At 40.1% G+C, this 22,029-nt stretch overlaps 1 protein-coding gene across 1 annotated transcript in view; it reads right to left on the bottom strand.

Moving 5' to 3' along the window:
- LOC138301974 (membrane cofactor protein-like) overlaps positions 1 to 22,029 on the bottom strand; it is a 441,285-nt gene that overhangs the window by 305,387 nt on the left and 113,869 nt on the right. The window contains exon 6 of the mRNA XM_069242412.1: positions 10,079 to 10,258. Within this exon, the coding sequence (XP_069098513.1) occupies positions 10,079 to 10,258 (180 nt within the window). The remainder of the gene's footprint in view (positions 1 to 10,078; positions 10,259 to 22,029) is intronic.

Here is a 22,029-nt window from a genome sequence, read left to right as displayed (position 1 = left end):
CTCACAACTTGTTTTTTTCATTCTATTTTTCTCCTCTTGCTTCATGCATAAAATAGTGTCTTCGTCAGAAGAATTACACACAAAATACACATGTTCAAATCTTCGACATCTGAAGAGTTAGTGCCTTCTAGATCCAAGACTTTGCTACAACTACCACTTTTCCTCTGACACACTTTTTGAAAATGACCTGCAATTCCACATTTTGAACACTTCTGTTTCCTTGCCGGACACAATTTATAATTCGCCAAGTGGTCATAACTGCCACATCTGTAACACTTCCTTTTATCGTCTGACTTAAATTTTTCTGTTCAATTCCTGTTCTCCCTGTGCCTCTCTTTTTAAATTCTCTAGTGTGTTTTTTTCATTCCACATTATGGTCTCCTCACTTTTATTTTCATTTAAAACTTCCTTTGCACACCTTCCAGTCAATTCTGCCCTTTTCACAATATCAATGACTTCTTGCAAAGAGCTTTCTCCTTTGGCCCACAGATTGTCTTGGATTTTGGTCACGAATGAGCTCGTCATGTAATTCACCAAATCTGCAATTAATTGCTAAATTCTTTAAGGCAGACACGTAATCCTCTACTGGTTCCTCCTTCCCTTGTTTCTGATGAAAGAACTTGTAGCGATCCATAGCTATGCAAACTCTAGGTCTGTAATAGTTATCTAAGTCTTCAAGCGCATTCTTATACAGGTTGCCATCACCCGCTTGCCTAGGTTTCTTATTAATATTTTTGAAAATTTTCAAACCTTCTGGTCCTAAACAATGTAGGATCCTATACTTTTTCTCAGCAGAAAGTTCCTCTTCTTCCTCAATGGCAGAGATATAATTTTTGAAATATTCACTCCATTCCTCCCATTTTAATATAGGTGAACCAGAAACAGGAATGAATGGTTGAGGAGGTGACAAGTTCCCAGGGTTGTTCGATGCCATGTGTCTGCACTGTCTCCCTACTTACATTTTTCCACTAATGTAAAAGTAACACTTTATTATGATCAAATGTTGGTTAGACATTAGTTAAATTATGTGTTTAAACCACTAATAAGTCAATTTCTAAATAAAAATTGCTGCTTGGAACATATAAATAGAAGAACATGTTTTATCTCCTGTTGGACAGTTCAAAATCACTTCTTGGCTTAGTCTACAACCAAATCTTTGCAGTATGCCGATTCCCAAACTAAAATGGCTGCCAGATACAAGTCAGGGTGATGTGTTTCCGGTTCCACGTCATGTGGAGGAAACTGACCCAAATTAAAATGGCTGCCGTGTTGGAATGACGTGTTTCCGGTTCCACGTCATGTGGAGGAAACTGACCCAAAGTAAAATGGCTGCCGCGTTGGAATGATGTGTTAGCACGTCCACGTTGTGCAGAGGAAATTGAGGTTAGAGGCCGGTAGCCGCTATTCCGTACCGGTAGGTATGCTGCCGCTGCACCGCTCCTAGAAGATCCTTCCTACGGCTGCACCCAGCACGCTGTGCGGCCCCTGACTCACTGGCACGGCGGTTCCTGAATGAAACGCACACTCGTTACGCTCTTGACGCGAAGGGTAGCTTAACGCTCGTCGCCAATTGTAGGAATTCGCCGATACAGTATGAATTGAAGAAATAAGCTTTATTTCCTCCAAGCATAAGTTGTACAAGGTAGACGTGCAGTTGCTCCGTCCGCTTCAATAACCGTTTCTCCACTTGCCGTTCTCGAATGCCTCTATGTCAACATACAGGGGCGTGCGGCATTACAAGCACGAGGCATTCGAGAACGGTGACGGTGACAACCATTCTCTACAGACACTACAATTGTGCAGTTAGAGGGCAGAGATCATTGGCCCCTACAGTTAACAATTGGGTCAGAAGTTAATGCCCAAATAAAAAGAGAGAAAAAAGAAGTGCTAACACTACAGGTAGAGTACCCACGTAGGATACCGACCTGTATTACTGAAAGTAGCCTACAAATGCTTAATGAATTTTCATTAAATTATAGAGCCCTAAGGATAGAGGAAGACCGCAAACATATTTTCAGGGGAATGATAGAGCAATAGAGTTAATAGTAGGCTGCTTGAAAGTAAAATTAAGATCAGCCCTGGAGTGCAAGATGAGGGGAGAAGTAAACAAGTCAAATAAAGACATTTGGTATGATCAAGAATGTAGGAGCAAAAAGCTGAAGGTGCGGAGATTAGAAGGGGAATTCAAGTAACAAAGCACCTTAGATGTAGAACAGAAGCTCCGCTTAGAAAAGCAAGGATATAAAACAATTCTAAGGCTGCGGAAACAGGAGTATGTAAACAGGAATTGGGAGGCAATGGTAGACGTTATAAGCACACAAAATATAAGGGGGTTTTGGCAGTTGGTGAAGGAGTGAAAAGCTATAGGAATTATGCAGTGTTTGGTAGGTGAAGACAACTGGAGGAAACACATAGGCAATATATATGGAGGCAAAGATATGGAGGGGGAATGTGGAAAAATAAAGGCGGGTAGGAGTGTAAGATCAGCTTTTTTTCTGATAAAAGAAACAATAGCCACGCTTAAACTAACTAAAGCAGGGGGCCCAGATAACCTCCCAGCGACGATAATAAAAAATAATGTAGACTGGTGGACTGATCTCTTCTATGCTCCTCATCAAAAAATCCTTGGCACATGTAGTTTTCCCGAGAATTGGAAGGGCACTATAATTAGGCCGATATATAAATAAGATGACTCAACTCAAACAAAAATGATTGCCTAATTAGTTTATTGGATGTTGGCAAAAAAAGTCTTCTCAAAGATGTTGTTGGATCAAATAAAATCCTGGGCAGAGTTAAACTACCCGATTCCGGTTGAGCAGGGCGGTTTTAAAGAAGGGCACTCGACAATCGACCATTGCTTTAGCTTCTGGTCATTAGCAAAAAAGTCATTTGAAATGCAAGGGTGTCTATTCTGCTGTTTTGTTGATTTCCATGCTGCATTTGACCTAGTGGATCGAAATGTGTTATGGAATATGCTAAAGCAACTGGGGGTTGATTTGTATCTGCTCTTGCTCCTCCAGGGCCTGCATACACAAAATTGGGCCCAAGTAATCTTAGATACTAGTGGTTCACTCTCACAGAAGATACCGATAAGGAATGGTTTACGCCAAGGTTGTGTGTTGGCCCCATTACTTTTTTCTATATTTCTGTCCAATCTACCAGGTTTATTAAAGGGTATCAAAGGCCTGAGCCCAAAAATGGATGGAGTTCACATTCCTTGACTCCTATACGCAGACGACCTGGTGATAGTCGATATGCCAAAGATGGGGTTACAAAGAAAACTAGATGCCTTTGAGTCCTATTGCCATAGGAAAAACCTCATAGTAAATATGGAAAAAAAAGTAATAGTATTAAGGAAAAAGAAGAGAGAGTTCTCCTGGTTCTTGGGATGAGAAAAGGTAGAAAAGGTTAAAAATTACAAATATTTAGGTATGTGGTTCGATTCACATAGAAGCTCTAAAAGCAAGAGCCCTAACATCAATGTGGGGATTAAAACAGTTTAGTAGAAAATATGGTGGACCGGCCCTTATGCTAGTAATTTTGGCTTTTAATGCAATGGTATGCCCCCAATTCCAATAGGGGGCAGAAGCCTTAGCATATTCTGGGAAGCAAAGTTGGAAAACGGAAGAAAGCAAATGTGTAAAATGTTTGCTATCTTTATCACCATCAAGTATAATACAAGCCAGAAGGGCAGAGTACCAAATGATGGCATGGAGTTATCAAGGACTGCAAGCTACATTGAAATTCTGGCTGAATCTGACAGATGAGGAAATTCCCAAGATTGCAAAACTGTGTAAAACAGAAATAACGACAAGCAAGCTAAATTGGGCAGCACAAGTGAGAGGACGGCTAGGAAAGATATGTACCCTCCTAGGTTTTAGTGTTAACCAATGGAGTGGGGAACCAATTCCGAAGGCGGTGCTGCGCGATATAACAAATAACAGTGCAAGAAAATTAGATTCAGAGTACTTGGAAAAGAACATTTCCACCCAGCACATGGTGGAGGGGTGGAGGAAAGTCGAAAATGTTGCTTATATAGAGGCACTACCAAATCGGAAATTAAGAGATGCAGTGTTAAAATTTAGAAATGGGTTAAATCTTGGTTATATGGACTCCAAAGTAAAAATGGTATTTAGAAATGACCAGGGTTTATGTACATGTGCCCTACAACAAAAGGGTAGCGCCCAACATATTTTAGTGGATTGCTTATGGCTGTTAGAAGTGCATAAAAAGTTTTTAAAACCAATAATTAAGGAATATAATATTAATAATCGGGACCAAGCTCTGACATTATTAACAGATATGAGATCTTTGAATGTGACTTGTGTGCTAGGCCGTTGTCTAGTTTCAACAAGAGACGCCTTAGCTGGACTTATATAGGACTTTCATGTAAGAAGACAGTGTGTTAAGTTTAAACTTAGGGGTGTCTCTTTTTAGGCAAATGAATTATATTACAAAGAAGGTGCTGTGTCATGTCATATGTGTTGTATTATTGTCCAGTTAAATGCACAATGTAATTTACAGGATATACTTTACATAGAGCTGAGGGTGTTAAAAATGGGACTCTTTTTAAAGTTATCTGGTATATATTGATAAGGGGTCCTCCCCCACTTTCATATCTGTATAATTGGCTTGATGGAAAAGGTGAAATAATGTACGTTATGCTATTTTGCACAATCCTGTCTGTATTGCCCTTTTAGTATTTGAAAGGAAATCTACATTTTATAACTGAAGTTTTATTATTCCTAATGACTGTCAATTATAATGCTGTTTTAAAATGTACTTTTATGGTCTAAATCAGACCGAATAAAGATATTTGACTGACTGACAAGATGTTGATTGGACAGAGAAGTGCAAATTTGTGAGTTTTGATGTAAACTCACTTTTACATGTCCATTCCTTTAGAAAAAGGTTTTGAACACTGTCTTGTAGAGATACAACTTTATTTGAACACACTAATATGCTTATAGATCTCACCAGATTGGTTTTGGGTAAACAATTTTTTCTTGCATGATGGTAATTGGTACAAACAAGCCCAAGGAGTGGCCATGGGGGCTACATTTTCTCCATCCTATGCAAACCTGTACACGGGACATTTTGAGAGACACCATCTTTGGACAGATTGCCCACCAAACACCTTACAACACATTTTATACTGGGAAGAAACATAGATGACATACTTATCATCTTGACAGGTACCATTTCTGACCTGAATATTCTCATATGTCATCTAAACAACAATAGCTACACTTTAATGTTCACACACCATGAGGGCATAGATCACATTGAATTTTTGGACGTATACCTAAACAATAAGATTCTGTCCAGGATATACAGAAAACCAACAGAATGCAACTCCATTCTACATGCCCACAGCGCACACCCTAGTGTTTAAATCAATGCAATCCCCTATGGGAAAATGACTAGAATCAGATGCAACTGTAGTGATGATACAGTTTTTCTACAAGAACTTAACTTATTGGAACAATGTTTTCATAACAGGGAATATCCAGCACAGATCATCTCTCAAGCAAAGAAACCCTTAATTTCTAAAGAACGTAGGACCTTACTTTTTAGCAGGAAAAATAACAAGAGTAACAGACAGCAAGTTTCCATGATCACTAGGTACAGTCCTATCAGTATGTCAGTTTATTGTGTACTTAATCGGCACTAGCACTTATTACTATTGGACACCCATCTAGGCAGGACTTTGTGTAAGAATCCATCTTAGTACATATTAGAGGACATACTTTGAGAAATATACTGTGTCCCAGCTACATTACCCCACTAACACAGTTAAAAACTATGACTTGGCTGCCGAATAAACCTCCCAGTTTCTACAAATGCAGGTGCTGCATTTCCTGTCAATTCGCTCTCAATAAGATGACTACTTTCGCAAACAACACCTGTGAGATTTACCAGCTAAAACAATTTATTAACTGCAACACGAAACATACAGTTTGCTGTCTTATCTGTATTTGTGGTCAATTAAATGTGGGCAGTACCATCAGCCCATTAAAGGAACGCATCCAGGAACACATAAGAGCCATCAGGAATAACAATCCCAACTATCCACTGGCAGTAAATTACAATCTCTCACACAGAGTCGGAAATTTTAAAGATCATATTCCATGGCATTGTACAAGTTACCAATCATCCTAGATTAGGGGATAGAAGTAGGGAACTCAGAAAATGTGAAGCGAGATGGATCATAAAATTACGAGCTGTGGAATTTGGCCCAAACGTAGACAGGGAATTACATGTATTCCTGGAATGAGTGGTATTCATCCATACATATCTACATCTCTTGTTATGACAGGAAGTCTAATGTATGTTACTTACAACAATGTATATTATCAGGTTACGTAACTACAGCTTAGATTTTTATTTTTGATTTTAAGAAACATGTTACACACAAATGACATTCATGTAACATTTGTAATTTATCAACTTTGAATATGTGGATGATAGATACTATTTATGCAATTATGGTGTCTGGCACTGTCAACTGTAATCCCCCTTTCCCCATCCCTATTCGTATCCACCCTTGAATCTACCATAGAGGTTTCCTTATCTCCTATTCATTCCATGTTACCTCGAATTCTTAAAGATGTGACGTTTATTTTGTTAACTAGCTCTCTCTGACTGAACAAACAGTTTACTACTCCCATTATACATCTATGACAACTGATACTAGTTTTTGACTGTTCACTTTATAATGTGTTTTACTCTATTGGACCTCTTCTCTAAACCTGACCTTGGTTATATTACCGCATTGGTGTAGTTTCATACTACTCACAAATATTTTACAGGCTGGACCTTCTTAATACATAGTTACTACTTTATAAACCATGTATAACATCTTTTAATTCACTACATGCTCAAATAGGAGGCCTTGAACTGGGTTTACTATATAGCCAACGGACATCTCATGATGGCTGCCACTTTTCTGAAGAACATAAACCCTGTTCACATTTATAAAGGACTTTACTATTGACTGTTCACTTTATAATGTGTTTTACTCTATTGGACCTCTTTTCTAAAACTGTACCTCGGTTACATTACCGCATTGGTGTAGTTTCTTACTACTTAAGATACTTTCTTACAGGCTAGACCTCCCTAATACATAGTCACTACTTTATAAACTATGTATAAAATTCCTCAATTCACTATATACTCAAATAGGAGGCCTTGAACTGGGCTTTCTATATTTCCGACAGACATCTCAAGATGGCCACCACTTTTCTGAGGAGTATAAACCCCCACTCCCGTTTCCATTTATAATGAACTTTACGATCGACTTATACCTTCACTTAGGATTCTCGTTCTCACGGGCTCAACTACTTTGAAAATCTACTAGACCGTGTTTTTGCGATTTCGTTAATGTAACCCACGTACTTGCTGGTCTGGTCACTGTATACCGCGTTGTTCTAGTTTCACATTACCTACGATTACATTAGAGGCTCGACCTCCATAATATTAAATATGCCGATATTTGAGCCAATTGAACATTTTAAGATGGCCACCACACGTGGAAATCAATGGCCAATATCCTTAATCCTCTTTTTGTCTCCATACGAGCATACTTAGACTCGTAGCTCACACGCTCCCGTGCTCATCCCTGGCCTTACAGATAGCAGACTATGCGTGAGTTACTCTTCTGATAACTGGGTTTATAAGTACATTCTTGGCGTTTCACTCCAATTTTACTTACTATTTGTATGCTTCCGTGCTTATCTATAATCATACCAAGAGCGGACTACGCTTAGATTACTTAGTAATTAAATGATGAGATGAGCACATTCTTGGCGTTTCACTCAATTTTCTATGCTTTTTTACATGCACCGTACTATTGACAACCATATAGAGAGTTGTTTAGTATTACTTTCTATGGTCTCTCACCACCTTGGTATACATGAAGTCATAGACAGTTGTGGCATTTGTTCTCGACCATGTTTTGGTTCTAATCAAATAGAATTTTCATTTCTAATCATGTCCCTATATTCTAGTGGGTGTGCCACTTGCTATCTAAATTTTAGCCATGATTGGATATGGATAATGCTCTCCTGGAGTTCTATGGAGCTTTGCTTGCTCATACTCGGTTATTACTTATAACAACAAGGGATAACTATAACACATTCTGTATTACCTTCTAGTATGCTACATGTCATTCTGTGGGGTATTTATTTTTCATCCCTAACCAGTTGGGGCACATTTGATACACATTGACTCTTACAATGTTCTTCTTTGTTTTTAATAGATAACGGACTTATCACGGTCCTATGAATAACAACACACACTATAAGCAGTTAGAACATTGGAATTTGCCTACCTGGGCAACAATACGGAACAGACAACTACCGGACCATGATTGCCTATACACTTTTCTTTAGCACAGGCACTTTTATAAGTACTCCATTTCCTAATATTGCAGGCTTTATTTTATCTTTTTTGGCTCAACGTGGATCATCCAATCATGGAGCCCTTACATCTCATTTCCCTATGCGAGATTACTAACCCACTATTACATCATCTAACCTAGTTTACCCATACTTGACGGATTATAATACAGGGGGTCGTATCTCCCCGTACTTTTCAGGTAGGTTGACAATAACCAGTACTGAGCCTTATTTTACTTGTTCACATCCTCACCTTGGATACTAGTGTACATGATCACTGATTTGTTTCTTTGGGTAGGGTTATACACACCCTTGGCATGCCTTATCTGAAACTTTATTTCACTACCAAGTAGTTTGATTCACCTGATGGTGGCACTACTTTCTTCCTTATAAACTAGGGATTATTGGCACTGTATAAATATATGCATGGTGCACAACATCACCTCAAAGAAATATATTCCTTTTGCCTTGCACAGCATTTTGTCATGTCCATACATTTTAACTGTGTTCTCCTATAAGTATATGTACCCATCTTTTTGCAGCCTTGAAAAAGTCATTGTGTGACAAAACACGTGTTGGCTGGTTTTTGTATTGGATCAACCACGGGCTGCTATTGTATGTAATATAAGTACATGGACTACATGGATTGAACCATAAAAAAGGACTGTGTTTCCAATAGTTCAACAGGAATGAACTGAGCTGTAAGGAACTTCCCTTGATTCAAATAAACCTATGAGGTTACAAGGAAAGAGTAAAAGACTTCACTTCAATCTTATTTTGCATCAAAGACTGTTTTTAGTATAACCGTTTATTCAGTGAATTACTTAACCTGCTGTATATACTTGTGTTTGAGTGCTGTGGTCCTTACCTAATACATGTGATATCTTGTTCATTGTCTTCAGTCATCATCCTCATGACATTATGTAGCCGCCCATCTGATCATGTCCTTATTTGTTGTTGGTTTGTACACAATTTCTTATTGAAATGCCCTTACTCCTCAATACATACAAATATAAACTAAATAGTGTGCACAGTAGATCGATTGACCCTCCCCTGGAGGCTCAAGAAAGGACTATAGAATTATTTAACTCCTCTTCAGCACTATCACTGATTAGACCCCGATAACAAGCAGCTAGGAAAAGGGGGAGGGATTTATTGCCGCCAGTAAATACTGCCAGCTTAGGTGAGGTATTTACAGTCACCAATAAATTCCCCCAGTCCACATTTTTCACTTGGAAATAAAGCATGATATGCAAATCAGTATTTAAGACACCACATTTAACTTTTTTTTTTGTGTCTTTTCCCCTGATAAATTTCAATAAGTTGGGAATGCCAAAATCTGTCAGTGGAAAGCAGAGGAGGTGTGATAATTATTGCACAATATGGAATTATGATGCCTGTGTAGGTTTCTGTTTGCAAATTAAATGATCGGAATTTAGGCCCATATTTATGCTTTTTTAGCGCTGCATTTTCATCATTTTTCTACGCAAAAGTGGCGCAAACTTACAAAATAAAATTAGATTTTGTAAGTTTGCGCCGCTTTTGCGTCAAAAATGATGCTAATGTGGTGCTAAAAAAAGTATAAATATAGGCCTTAGTCTCCAGCTCGTAATCAGGGTGTCAGTTATTAGTTTAAAAACATTGCTCAAAGTAGCCATTATAGAACACAGCTTGGTCACCTATACATTCAGGGGCTGGCCCACTCCAGTTTCCATGGTGAGTGCAGTATATCGACCCCTCTCCATCGAGCATTCCTGCTGTGCAATGATATGTCACACTTGACAAATAAGTAAAATCGTCCTCCTCCATCCTGCTGCGAACTGCATTGGGACTATTTGGTGGTGACTCACAAATAACAGCTGAAAAAGAGAAATGCAAGATTGCAGCATTCATTTTTTGAGTATAAAAAGCCCAATAAAATAATATTAATGGTGCCTTTCCTGCAGCACACACAGTAAATAAAATTGTCGTACGCGGCTTTAAAGGCAAGGATGGGACCTGCTCTGCTGAGCGCCAGGCGTTCCCTAGCTTGCAGAGTGGGGAACGGTTTACCTGCTGGTTTGGGCAGGTTTGGCTGCTGGAGATCGGACAACCACATTTTCTGCCTGCAGCATCACTGTCCTTCAGGTCTTTTTGGTTGTTACTCGGCTTAGAGAGCTCAGTATATATATATGAAAAGACGATTTGAAATTCAAAACAGTGTGTTTTCTGTATAGTTTGATCCTTGGAACACATTTCAATTTAGTTTATTAAATTACACCATTCATTGAGTGGCAATTGTTAGGCATGACAGATTCTAATCATGAACCTAGGAATGAACATTCATGCCCCATTACCACTTCCTGGACGCCAATATTATTAGGGAGCCAAGAGGAAAGTCCCTATATGTAGCCTAGGGCAGTGGTTTATAACCTGTGGTCTTAGAGCCCATGGGGGTCCACGAGGCCTACTCATGAGTTCTGCAATTGTTTTCCAAAATTAAATAATATTATATTGAAAAATGAATAAAATATACACCAGTAAAGAAGCAACATTTAAACTTTTGATACTCGATTGCGAGTTAAACAAAATATCTCCATATTTGAGAATTAGTTTGGTGTGTTTTATGTATTGTTTTGAGGTTCAAATCACAGAAATTGCTTATGCCGGGTGTCCCCAGTTTCTAATATTGACTAAGTGGGGGTCACTGTTTTGCATAAATAATTCAGTAGAGATCTTCAAAAGTCAAAAGGTTAAGAACCGTTGGCCTAGGGTGTTTCTAAAAGATCCATTATAGCTTTTTGCTTTTGTGCAAGATACACCTGAACTGATGTATTTGAAGGTGCTCCCATATGATGAAAAAGGAAAGGGCTCACTATGAAAAAGTAAATGCCGAGGATAACACAATGTGATAAAGTGGAAGCCGGGATTGATGTAAGGTTTCCTAGCATCACATTGTGCAATTCAGCCACTACATGATTATCTGACTCTCTCGGCCATTTTAGGTCAAATCTTATTGCTTTGTGTTTAATTCTTCTAGGTGTTCAATCAGTGCACTGTGTTAAACACATCCCGGCTATGTATGCTCTCACTTGCTACACACAGTATGGGGCTGATCAATCAAAATTTGTCAGGGCTGCTGTCGGGTCCCAGTCCAGTCCTGGACTCAAGTGGTATTGTTATCACACCAAGTTAATCAGTTTACCAATTTTGGAAGGAAGAAAGATTGATCTGACCGAGTTGTATGGAACTAGTGACATACAAGATACAGACAATTTACCTACATAGGTTTTTGTGGTTAGTTATCAATGGTGTAGTATTTGTTGTGCCTTGTATCATTACATGCGTATGTATGTAATTGTATTTGTGAATTTAAGCGGTATGTATAGAGTGCTGATCAATCTAGAAAGCAACAGGGCCAGAATCAGAATAGGGAATGATTCAAGATCACGTACAACAAAATTATGAGAGGACTGCATCTTGGGGCGTGGGACTCGGACATAAACTAGTTCCCTAAAGATGTTTTGTTAGGTGCTCCTTGAGATGGGTTATAGTCCCTTTCCTTGTAGGAAGAGTGTTGCAAGACTGATGTGCTGATGTTCATGGGGCAGTATGAAGAGTAATATGTCACATCACTCTGATGTCCATGCTTCAGTTTCCATTTATAATCTTGTACCCTCTGTAAATGCTACTTTCCATGTAAAATGGGAACTCTCAGTGGGTGCACACAAACAGCACCTATGTACAAGGCCTTCCTGTTGGGAGTGTGTTCTTAATCTGAATCGGCTTCCTTGGGTTCTCTGGGTTTGTGTTGCGCTGCGTGGTGCGGCGCGAGCCGAGCATTCGGCTCGCGCCGCGCAGCGTGTTCTCAGGACGCGGCGCGCCCCGAGTCTTCTTTGTACAGCGCGAGGCCCCAGATATTATTTTGGGCCTCGCTCTGCCTTCTGTTGTGTCCCTGTTCTCCCCTGACCCCTCCTTACCTGTTTCTTTTTCTTTCTTCTTCTTCTTTTTCTTCTTTACTTTTTCGGGGCATTTTCTGTCCTTTCTTTATGTCTTTCCCCCTTCCCATGTTACCTTTTTCTTCCCAGCATTCCTTGGTCCCTATTTTCTATGGTTCCTGTTCTATTCTATCCTATGTACTTTTTCCCTATCTAAAATGGTGTCTTTTTACTTCCTGTTGGTCACTTCCTGTTTCTTGGTATATAAGGGCTCTGTTTTCTCCCTTTCCTTGCGCTGCATCACTTTCTGCTCAGATTGTGTCTTCGCTCCTGATTCTTAGCCTTCGGTTCTGAATCTTTTCAATTTTGCATTTACCTGCATTTTGTTCCTGTTTGATTCCTGGTTTTGTTTTCGTTTCAGGAATCCATTTTTTGGAGGTTTTTTCCCCTTTATTGGGGTTTTTTCCCTCTGGCACTAATTCTAAAGGGCACGGTCTGTTCTTGGCGTTTCCACTGCCTGCAGCACCGTGGCTACTAGAAAGAGTCGCCCTTTTCTGGGCCAAAGCCGAACCCTCAAGACCTACGCCACTAGATCTGCGGTTTCCAGGCGCCAGCAGCACGTGAGTCGTGACAGAATGCAGCGCCAAACCATTCCGACATCTTCTGATACTATGGATGACACAGTGGCGGCGGCTGCAGATCCTGATTCATCTTTTTTGACTACTATTCAACAACAAGCTCAGGAATTGCAACAATTGCGCAACGAGAATGCGGTCTTACGACAGGCTTTGGCCCTCCGCAGTGGCGATGTTCCGACTATCTCCGCCTCAACGCCTCGCTTCTCTGGTGAACCAACTAAACTGCGTGAATTCCTGGATGCATTAACGGTTTACTTCGCCTTCAGACCTACCCAATTCGCTCATGACAGGACAAAGGTGGGATATCTTATTAGTGCATTATCCGGTCCTGCCTTGGCCTGGGCAACCCCGATGGTGTCATCCAACGATCCAGTATTGTCGGACTATTCTGCCTTCGTGACCCGCTTCAAACAAATGTTTAGTCGCCCAGGATTGGAAGCCTCGGCAGAGGAAGCATTATGTGATATCCAGCAAGGTTCCCAGGATGTCCTCCGATATATTACACGTTTCCGTCAATTAGCGGCAGAGACCACTTGGGTGGAGCGTACCCTGGTAACTTTGTTTCGCAGAGGACTTAAGGAAGAAATTAAGGATGAATTAGTACATTCCACCAGAGTTGAAGATCTTCGTGGCCTCATGGATCAAGCACTTTCCATCGAGTATCGTCTTCAAGAACGACGAATGGAGAAGAGAAGGAGTAGAGGAGCGTCTCAGCCAAGCTCTTCACGGATGTATCCACCTCATCCTGAGGAATCTCGTCCTCCTGCTAAAGATATAGAAGGGGAACCCATGCAAGTGGATACTGCTCGAGGGCCACTCTCTGCTAGTGAGAAGGAAGACAGACGGAAGAAGGGATTGTGCCTCTACTGTGGTTCTGCTGGTCACATGCTTCGTACATGTCCTGTACGTCCACCTAGACCCTTGGGAAACGCCACCTCCCGTCCTCTGTAAGAAGGGAGGGGACGGGATCATCGGCTATACCTTCTATCAGCTCATTCAACGACAATACAACTTACTTGTTCGTGTTACCAGTCATATTACAACTACCTGATGGCCGCCAAGAAAGAACTATGGCATTATTGGATTGTGGTGCTAGTGGTATATACATGGATAAGACATGGGCCACTAATCTGCAAATTCCCACTCAACCCAAAGACATTCCTGAACAAGTACACACCGTGGATGGTTCTTTAATATCCTCAGGTCCAGTCGATACTACGACCTTGATGTTAAATTTACAGTTTGGTAATCATCAAGAACACCTCTCTTTTGATCTCATTTCAACTCCCAACCATACCATTATTCTCGGAATTCCATGGTTTACTAGACATAACCCATATGTGAACTGGGTAACCCGGACAATTTCTTTATCCTCACAGTTTTGTCAAGAAAATTGCTTTGCTTCCGATAAATATTGGTCACCAAACAGATTAACACCTATGAAGAGTACTACGGAGTATTCCATCAACACTGTCCAAGGGGTTCCTGAACATTATTTAGAGTTCCAAGACGTGTTTCAAAAACCATCCAGACCTGTATTACCTCCACATCGAGAGTACGATTGTGCTATTCCTTTGGAACCTGGAACAGTCGTTCCCTTTGGGAGGATGTATTCTCTCACGGAACCTGAAAAGGAAGTTCTTAAGGAGTATCTGGAGGAAAATGTACAGGGTGGTCTCATTGTTCCATCATCTTCTCCAGCAGGGGCTCCTCTCTTTTTTGTACCTAAGAAGACCAAAGATCTTCGTCCTTGCATAGACTTTCGAGGCCTAAACAAGATAACTATAAAGGATCGTTATCCTTTGCCCCTCATTAAGGATATTTTAGAGGCAGTCAGAGGGGCTCAACGTTTTACCAAGTTGGATCTTCGGGGAGCTTACCACCTTTTACGTATAAAAGAAGGAGACGAGTGGAAAACAGCATTCAGGACACCGTTCGGTCATTTTGAATATAAAGTCATGCCCTTTGGTCTTACGAACGCTCCTGCTATATTTCAAAGGTTTATGGACTCAATATTTTCCGATCTCTTGAACCAGACACTCGTAATCTACTTGGACGACATCCTTATTTTTTCCAGACACCCGAACTCCATTCTTCTCATGTGAAACAAGTCCTTCACAGACTCCGAGCACATCAACTATTCTGTAAACCCGAAAAGTGTGAGTTCGATAAGACGGAAGTCAAATATCTGGGTTATCATTTAAGTTCCACCGGCATAGCTATGGACTTAGAAAAGGTACAAGCAATTCTAGAGTGGCCTTCTCCCTCTTCTATCAAAGAAACACAATGTTTCCTAGGATTAGCAAATTTTTACCGACAGTTCATTCAAGACTTTGCTAAACAGACCAGCCATATAACCCATACCTTAAAGAAGGAAAATCTAAAACAGGGGTTTGTCTGGACCAAGGCGGCTGAAACAGCTTTTCAAGAATTAAAGAAGGCATTCACTCAAGCTCCCATCTTGAGACATCCAGATACCAATAAACAGTTTATCGTAGTTACCGATGCTTCCGAAAAAGCTATTGGAGCAGTCTTGCTTCAACTTCAAGAAGATGATGGTCTTGAACATCCTGTTTTCTATTTGTCCCATATTCTCTCTTCAGCTGAACAACATTACTCTGTACTAGAAAGAGAGTTGTTAGCTCTGAAGACAGCCTGCATCGAATGGAGACAGTTTCTGATGGGATCCAAGGAGCCCTTCGAGGCGAGAACAGATCACCGTAATCTGCAATGTCTACGTAATTTTGTATGCCAAAATAGTCGCCAGGCGTGTTGGCCCTTTTTCTTTAGTCAGTATGACTTTTACATCACCTATATTCCTGGATCTCAAAACATTCTGGCTGATGCTCTGTCTCGACGCTATCCAGATTGTATTCCTTCCCCATCTCAGTTTCTACTGGAGCCTAGTAAGATCATTGGAGTTGCTCAATCTTTTCTGGATGAGGTACAACTGGAGTATTCCAGCCTGTCTAATAGCGAAATAGAGAAATTAAGAACCTTTTTATGCAAGAAAGAAGGATTCTTTTTTCATCAGAAGCTGTTATTCCTCCCTACTAACAGAGTGCGAGACAAAGCATTACAGATGTGCCATGATTCACCGGTTGCTGGACATAGAGGTATTAAGGCCACACAAGAACTTCTTTCGCGATCTTTCTGGTGGCCTACCTGGAAATCAGATGTCGAAAGATATGTTCAGGCTTGTCCCATATGTGCCCAAGTCAAGATTCCCCGTAGCAGACCTGCAGGATTACTACAGCCTTTGCCAGTTCCACCAACGCCATGGCATACTATTTCCACTGACTTTATGTGTTCACTTCCGCCATCAGCTGGAAACCAGGTTATCATGGTCACTGTTGATTCTTTCACTAAGATGGCCCACTTTACTGCTCTAAAGAAATTACCAACATCCCAAGAATTGAGCCAGATATTTATCGACCATATTTTCCGTCTCCATGGACTTCCACATACCATTGTGTCTGACAGGGGTCCCCAGTATATTTCCCGGTTTTGGAAACATTTTTGCAAGACACTGAATATCAATATAGCACTATCATCCGGTTTCCATCCTCAGACCAATGGACAAACTGAGCGTTTGAATCAAGGACTAGAACAATACCTTCGTTGTTTTTGTAATTCCACCCAAAGCAACTGGAACACTTATCTTCCTATTGCTGAATATTCCTACAACAATTCTGTCCATAGTGCCTCCAAGGTCACTCCCTTTTTCTGTTCCTATGGCTATCATCCGACCTCTTTTCCTACTGCTCCTCAATCTACCTCTCCTCTGCCTGCCATTACATCTTTTTCCAAACGTCTCCTGCAACTCCATAAGCTAATTAGATCTAATTTATTGCACACTAAGAGATATATGAAGAAGATCGCTGATAAGAAACGTGGACCCACTCCTGATTATCACCCTCAGGATAAAGTCTGGCTTTCTTCCAAATTCTTGCCCTCTCGCCTTTCTCTGAATAAGTTCACGCCTCGCTATTATGGGCCTTTTCGTATTCTTCAGTTGCTCAATCCTGTCACTGTTCGTCTTCGCTTGCCTCATACTTGGAAAATTCATCCGGTCTTTCATGTATCCCAACTCAAACCTTATGTCCCTGATCCTTTCTCTCGTCAGTTTCCTTGTCCTCCTCCTGTGTTGGTGAATGATGTCCCTGAATATGAGGTTCAAGAAATTTGTGACTCTCGCCTTTTTCACCGGCGTCTTCAGTATTTGATTCACTGGAAGGGTTATCCTCTTAGTGAATGCTCTTGGGACGATGCTTCTTCTGTTCACGCCCCTCTTTTGATTTCTCGTTTTCATCGTTTGTTTCCCTTCAAACCTAGACCTTCGGGGGGGACCTACTGTTGCGCCGCGTGGTGCGGCGCGAGCCGAGCATTCGGCTCGCGCCGCGCAGCGTGTTCTCAGGACGCGGCGCGCCCCGAGTCTTCTTTGTACAGCGCGAGGCCCCAGATATTATTTTGGGCCTCGCTCTGCCTTCTGTTGTGTCCCTGTTCTCCCCTGACCCCTCCTTACCTGTTTCTTTTTCTTTCTTCTTCTTCTTTTTCTTCTTTACTTTTTCGGGGCATTTTCTGTCCTTTCTTTATGTCTTTCCCCCTTCCCATGTTACCTTTTTCTTCCCAGCATTCCTTGGTCCCTATTTTCTATGGTTCCTGTTCTATTCTATCCTATGTACTTTTTCCCTATCTAAAATGGTGTCTTTTTACTTCCTGTTGGTCACTTCCTGTTTCTTGGTATATAAGGGCTCTGTTTTCTCCCTTTCCTTGCGCTGCATCACTTTCTGCTCAGATTGTGTCTTCGCTCCTGATTCTTAGCCTTCGGTTCTGAATCTTTTCAATTTTGCATTTACCTGCATTTTGTTCCTGTTTGATTCCTGGTTTTGTTTTCGTTTCAGGAATCCATTTTTTGGAGGTTTTTTCCCCTTTATTGGGGTTTTTTCCCTCTGGCACTAATTCTAAAGGGCACGGTCTGTTCTTGGCGTTTCCACTGCCTGCAGCACCGTGGCTACTAGAAAGAGTCGCCCTTTTCTGGGCCAAAGCCGAACCCTCAAGACCTACGCCACTAGATCTGCGGTTTCCAGGCGCCAGCAGCACGTGAGTCGTGACAGTTTGTGGGTCACAACACTGCTAACCTGGAATCAATCACCCTCTAACAGAAGGGTCATGTGGTCACAGCAAGGGCTCCCTGCCCTGTAAACTCTATATCTCCCACATCAAACAACCCAGTTTATAGTTACTCTCCTTAGATCCTGGATTATCGGTTGGAGAACATGAAGATATCTGCCTCAGGAAGAACTTAGCAGGTCAGTTTTACCAGGACAATTGTAAATCTGCACAGTACTATGCTTCACAGGTAGAGATTTACGATTTCCTTAATTCACACATTCAGCAGCAGTTGCTGTGTTCCAGGCAAGCTACTGAGTGATGTATTATTTAGAAAGGCATAGGTTTGATATTTGCATATTACACAATTACGATCTCTGAAAATGCATTTTATCATGACAAGCACGTTTTAATTTACAAGAACATTTTTCCTTCATATGGATTGCTTGTCCCTTGTGTTCAGTGACAGGCACGCTTTCAAGTTGGTCAGCGACAACCACATTTTATCTCCATGTGAATTGCTTTTCATGTGTGTCCAGTGACAAGCACACTTTCAAGTTGGTCAGCAACAAGCATATTAACTAGTATCTTAGTATTTGGGGTCTAGTACAGTTGCAAATTATATAAACAGTAGTGTTGCAGTTGCATTACTTGCAGTGGCAGGTGAGGTTTTCTCTATATATATTGCCAGTTTTATTTGTACTTATATAATAATTTTAATAATCTTAATATTCTTAATTTCACACTTTATCAATAAAAAATGGCAACTGTCAATGTATGCAATTTAGCACCTCCACAAGCATTTTTACCAGCGACTGGGGAATCGTTCCTTAAATGGAGTGAGTGGGAAGAATATTTTGAAAATTACATTTCAACTTTTGAAGATGAAGAAGAATTTACACCATAGAAGAAAAAGAGAATTTTGTTACATTGTTTAGGACCTGGTGGATTAAACGTTTATAACCGTATTCAGAAAAAACAAGACAACAGGGTCAAACAGATGTTTACAAAGATGCGTTAGAAGATTTAGACTTGTATTTTAATCCCACAGTATGTCTATCTGTTGATCATTTCAAATTCTTTCATAGAAAACAAGGAAAGGAGGAGTCTGTAAAAGACTATGTGGCAGCACTAAAGAATGTGGCTCTAACATGTGAATTTTTAAACTTAGACAACAAATTTATTTGTGACAAAATAGTTATGCATACCGCAAATCCCAATATTCACGATAAAATATGGGCAATGGGAAAAGTGACACTTCAAGTAGTGGTTGAAATTGTAAAAAGAATCTGAGCTAACGGGTAGATGTGTAAAAGCAGTTATTCCTCAAAGAAAAGAGATGAATACAGATGAATATGATAAAAGTGTTATAGCCAAAGTGCATGCTAGAAAACCCAATAATGACAAAAAACGCCAAGCAAGGAATCAAAAATGCTCTGGTTATGGAATAGTAGTTTGTTTTCTAAACGTGAGTAGAAGAAAAAAAAGAGAAACATTTTAATCTCCTTACACAATAATCTATGTCAGATTCGGAGAAAGAAGACATAAACATGTGTGTGCTGTGTGTAGAAAAAGACATCCTAAATATATGTGGACAACAAAAGAAAAAACCTAAGTGTGATATATCAATAGGTGGTGTGACAATAACAAATACAGCTCATTCTGGCTTGACTTATATCATAGTGAATGAAAAAGTGTGGAAAGAAAAATTGATTCCAATCTTATGTAACACATTAGAACCTACAGCATATGTCTGAAAATGTTTACTGGAGAAGATATAAAAATGGTTAGTGGAAGAGAGTTACTTTTCAAATTTAAAAACAGAGAGGCAAAATGTAAACTCTATGTTGCAGGACCCTCTGTTTTAAGTTGGTGGGATCAAGGAGAGTTGGAAATTGTGTTAGATCACAATAGTACCAATCCGGTTTCAGTGGTACAGTCAAGTGAGGTGGTGTTTGAACAAGAGATTTTGAATGACCATCTTGCGTTTTTTTCTGGAACCACTGGTGAGTTAAAAGGATTCCAACACAGAATCATTCTCAAACAAGGTGCTGTGCCATTGTGCAAAAAGTAAGGTATATACCCTTAGCCCTAAAATAGGAAGATAAGTGTGAGTTGGAAAAATTGTGTGCAGCAAAAATTATAGAGAGAGTAGAAGTGTTAGAATGGGTTTCTCAGTTGACTATTGCCAAAAAATGCTAATGGAAAACATAGACTGTGTATCGATATGAGAGACCTGAACAGAAATATAGTTGTTTATCAGTACCCTTTGCCCAAAATAAGGAAAATGTTGTCAGCAACAAAGGGAGTAAAGTAATTTATTACCACTGACCCTACTGCAGCTTACCACCAAGTTCCTCTGCACAAGAAAAGCAAGCAGAAGTCTCATTACATTCATTACTCCATTTGGATGCTTCAGGTTTGTGAGAGTTCTGTTTGGCTTAGCATCTGCCGCTGCTATGTTCCAATGTATAATATTTGAGATGTTTAAAGACATTAAGAACGTAATATTCTTTCAAGATGATATTTTAATTATGGGAAAACAAAAAAAGAACATGACAAAACTGTTAGAGAGGTGATGAATATTCTGAAGGCTGAAGGTTTAACAGCAGAATTAAAAACATGTAGGTTTGCCAAATGCAGTGTGACCTATTTGGGACATGAAGTGTCTGTGAGTGGTATCAGGCCAAAGAAGGAATTGTTAGGTGCTGTTGAGAAATCCTCTGTACCACGTAACAAAAATGAGGTGAGAGATTTTCTGGCACTTGTAGAGTTTTATTTTTTAAGTTTGCAGAGAATTTCTCGAGTAAAACGTACCACACCAGACAACTTCTTAAGAACAAGAATACGTTTGTACAAACAACCATCTGTCAGAAAGAATTTGAAGAAGTGAAACAGGAGATAGGCACAGCTATACCTTTACCAGGTTTTGACCCCAGCTTAAAGTCCATTATAACCACTGATACCAGTGGTAGAGGAATAGGGGTGGTAATCACACAAATAGACAAGCAACGTGAAGAATGTGTGGTAGCTTTTGGTTCATGTTCCTTAACACCTACTAAAGAAACATATTCAGTAATTGAATGTGAAGTCTTTGCTTGTTTGTGGGGACTGGAGCATTACAGAACATTGATCCGGGGAAGTGAGTATGGGTTTAGGAGTGATCATAAGCCACTTACCAAAGCGCTATCCACAAAAGGATTATATACTACATCACAGTGTCTAGCTAGAATATCTGTGAAATTACTAGATTTTAAGTACGAAGTGCAATACATGCCCAGTGTGAAGAAAAAAATAGCAGATTTTTTAAGTAGATTGCCACTTCCAATTACTGACACCCCTAGAGAAGACATTGAACAATATAGTGTAGTGAATGTTAAGGAGAGTGATGATATCATTTTACCTGAGCAATTGTTCAAAGCATATAATGAAGATTTCATTCCAGCAGAAGTCAAAGTAAAAATTGCAGAAGAGTGGCCAGAAAAGAATAAAAATAACAGGCACATTTAAAGTTTTTGGAGAATTAAAACAGGAAATGTCAGTGAAAAATAATAATTTTTTAAGGCAGAATTATGCCACCAGACATATGGCAGAATTATACCAGAGGAACGGTTAAGATCAAGGTTGCTGGACTTATGTCAAGAAGGAAATTTAGCGATTCCTAAGATGAAAAACTCCAAGAAAGAATTGTATTGGTGGCCAGGAATGGGGTGAGCTAGGGAGAAAAAAATCAGGAATTGCAAATCCTGTGAGAATTCAGACAAGACTCAAGTCACATTTAGTCCACCATTATGTCCTACCAGCATACCGGAAATACCATGGGAAAAAATAAGCGTGGATATAGCTGGCCCTATCTTGGATAGAGCAGTACGGAAATATTTGATAGTAGCTGTTGATCACCTTTCTAAATGGCCAAAAGTGGAAGTAGTTGAGGATGTAGACTCAAAAATAGTTGTTAAGTTC

The sequence above is a fragment of the Pleurodeles waltl genome, chromosome 6, assembly GCF_031143425.1.
Source record: "Pleurodeles waltl isolate 20211129_DDA chromosome 6, aPleWal1.hap1.20221129, whole genome shotgun sequence".
NCBI classification, from domain to species: Eukaryota; Metazoa; Chordata; class Amphibia; order Caudata; family Salamandridae; genus Pleurodeles; species Pleurodeles waltl.
Note: the sequence above shows the minus strand (reverse complement) of the source record. Positions and strands in the feature narration are given on the sequence as shown.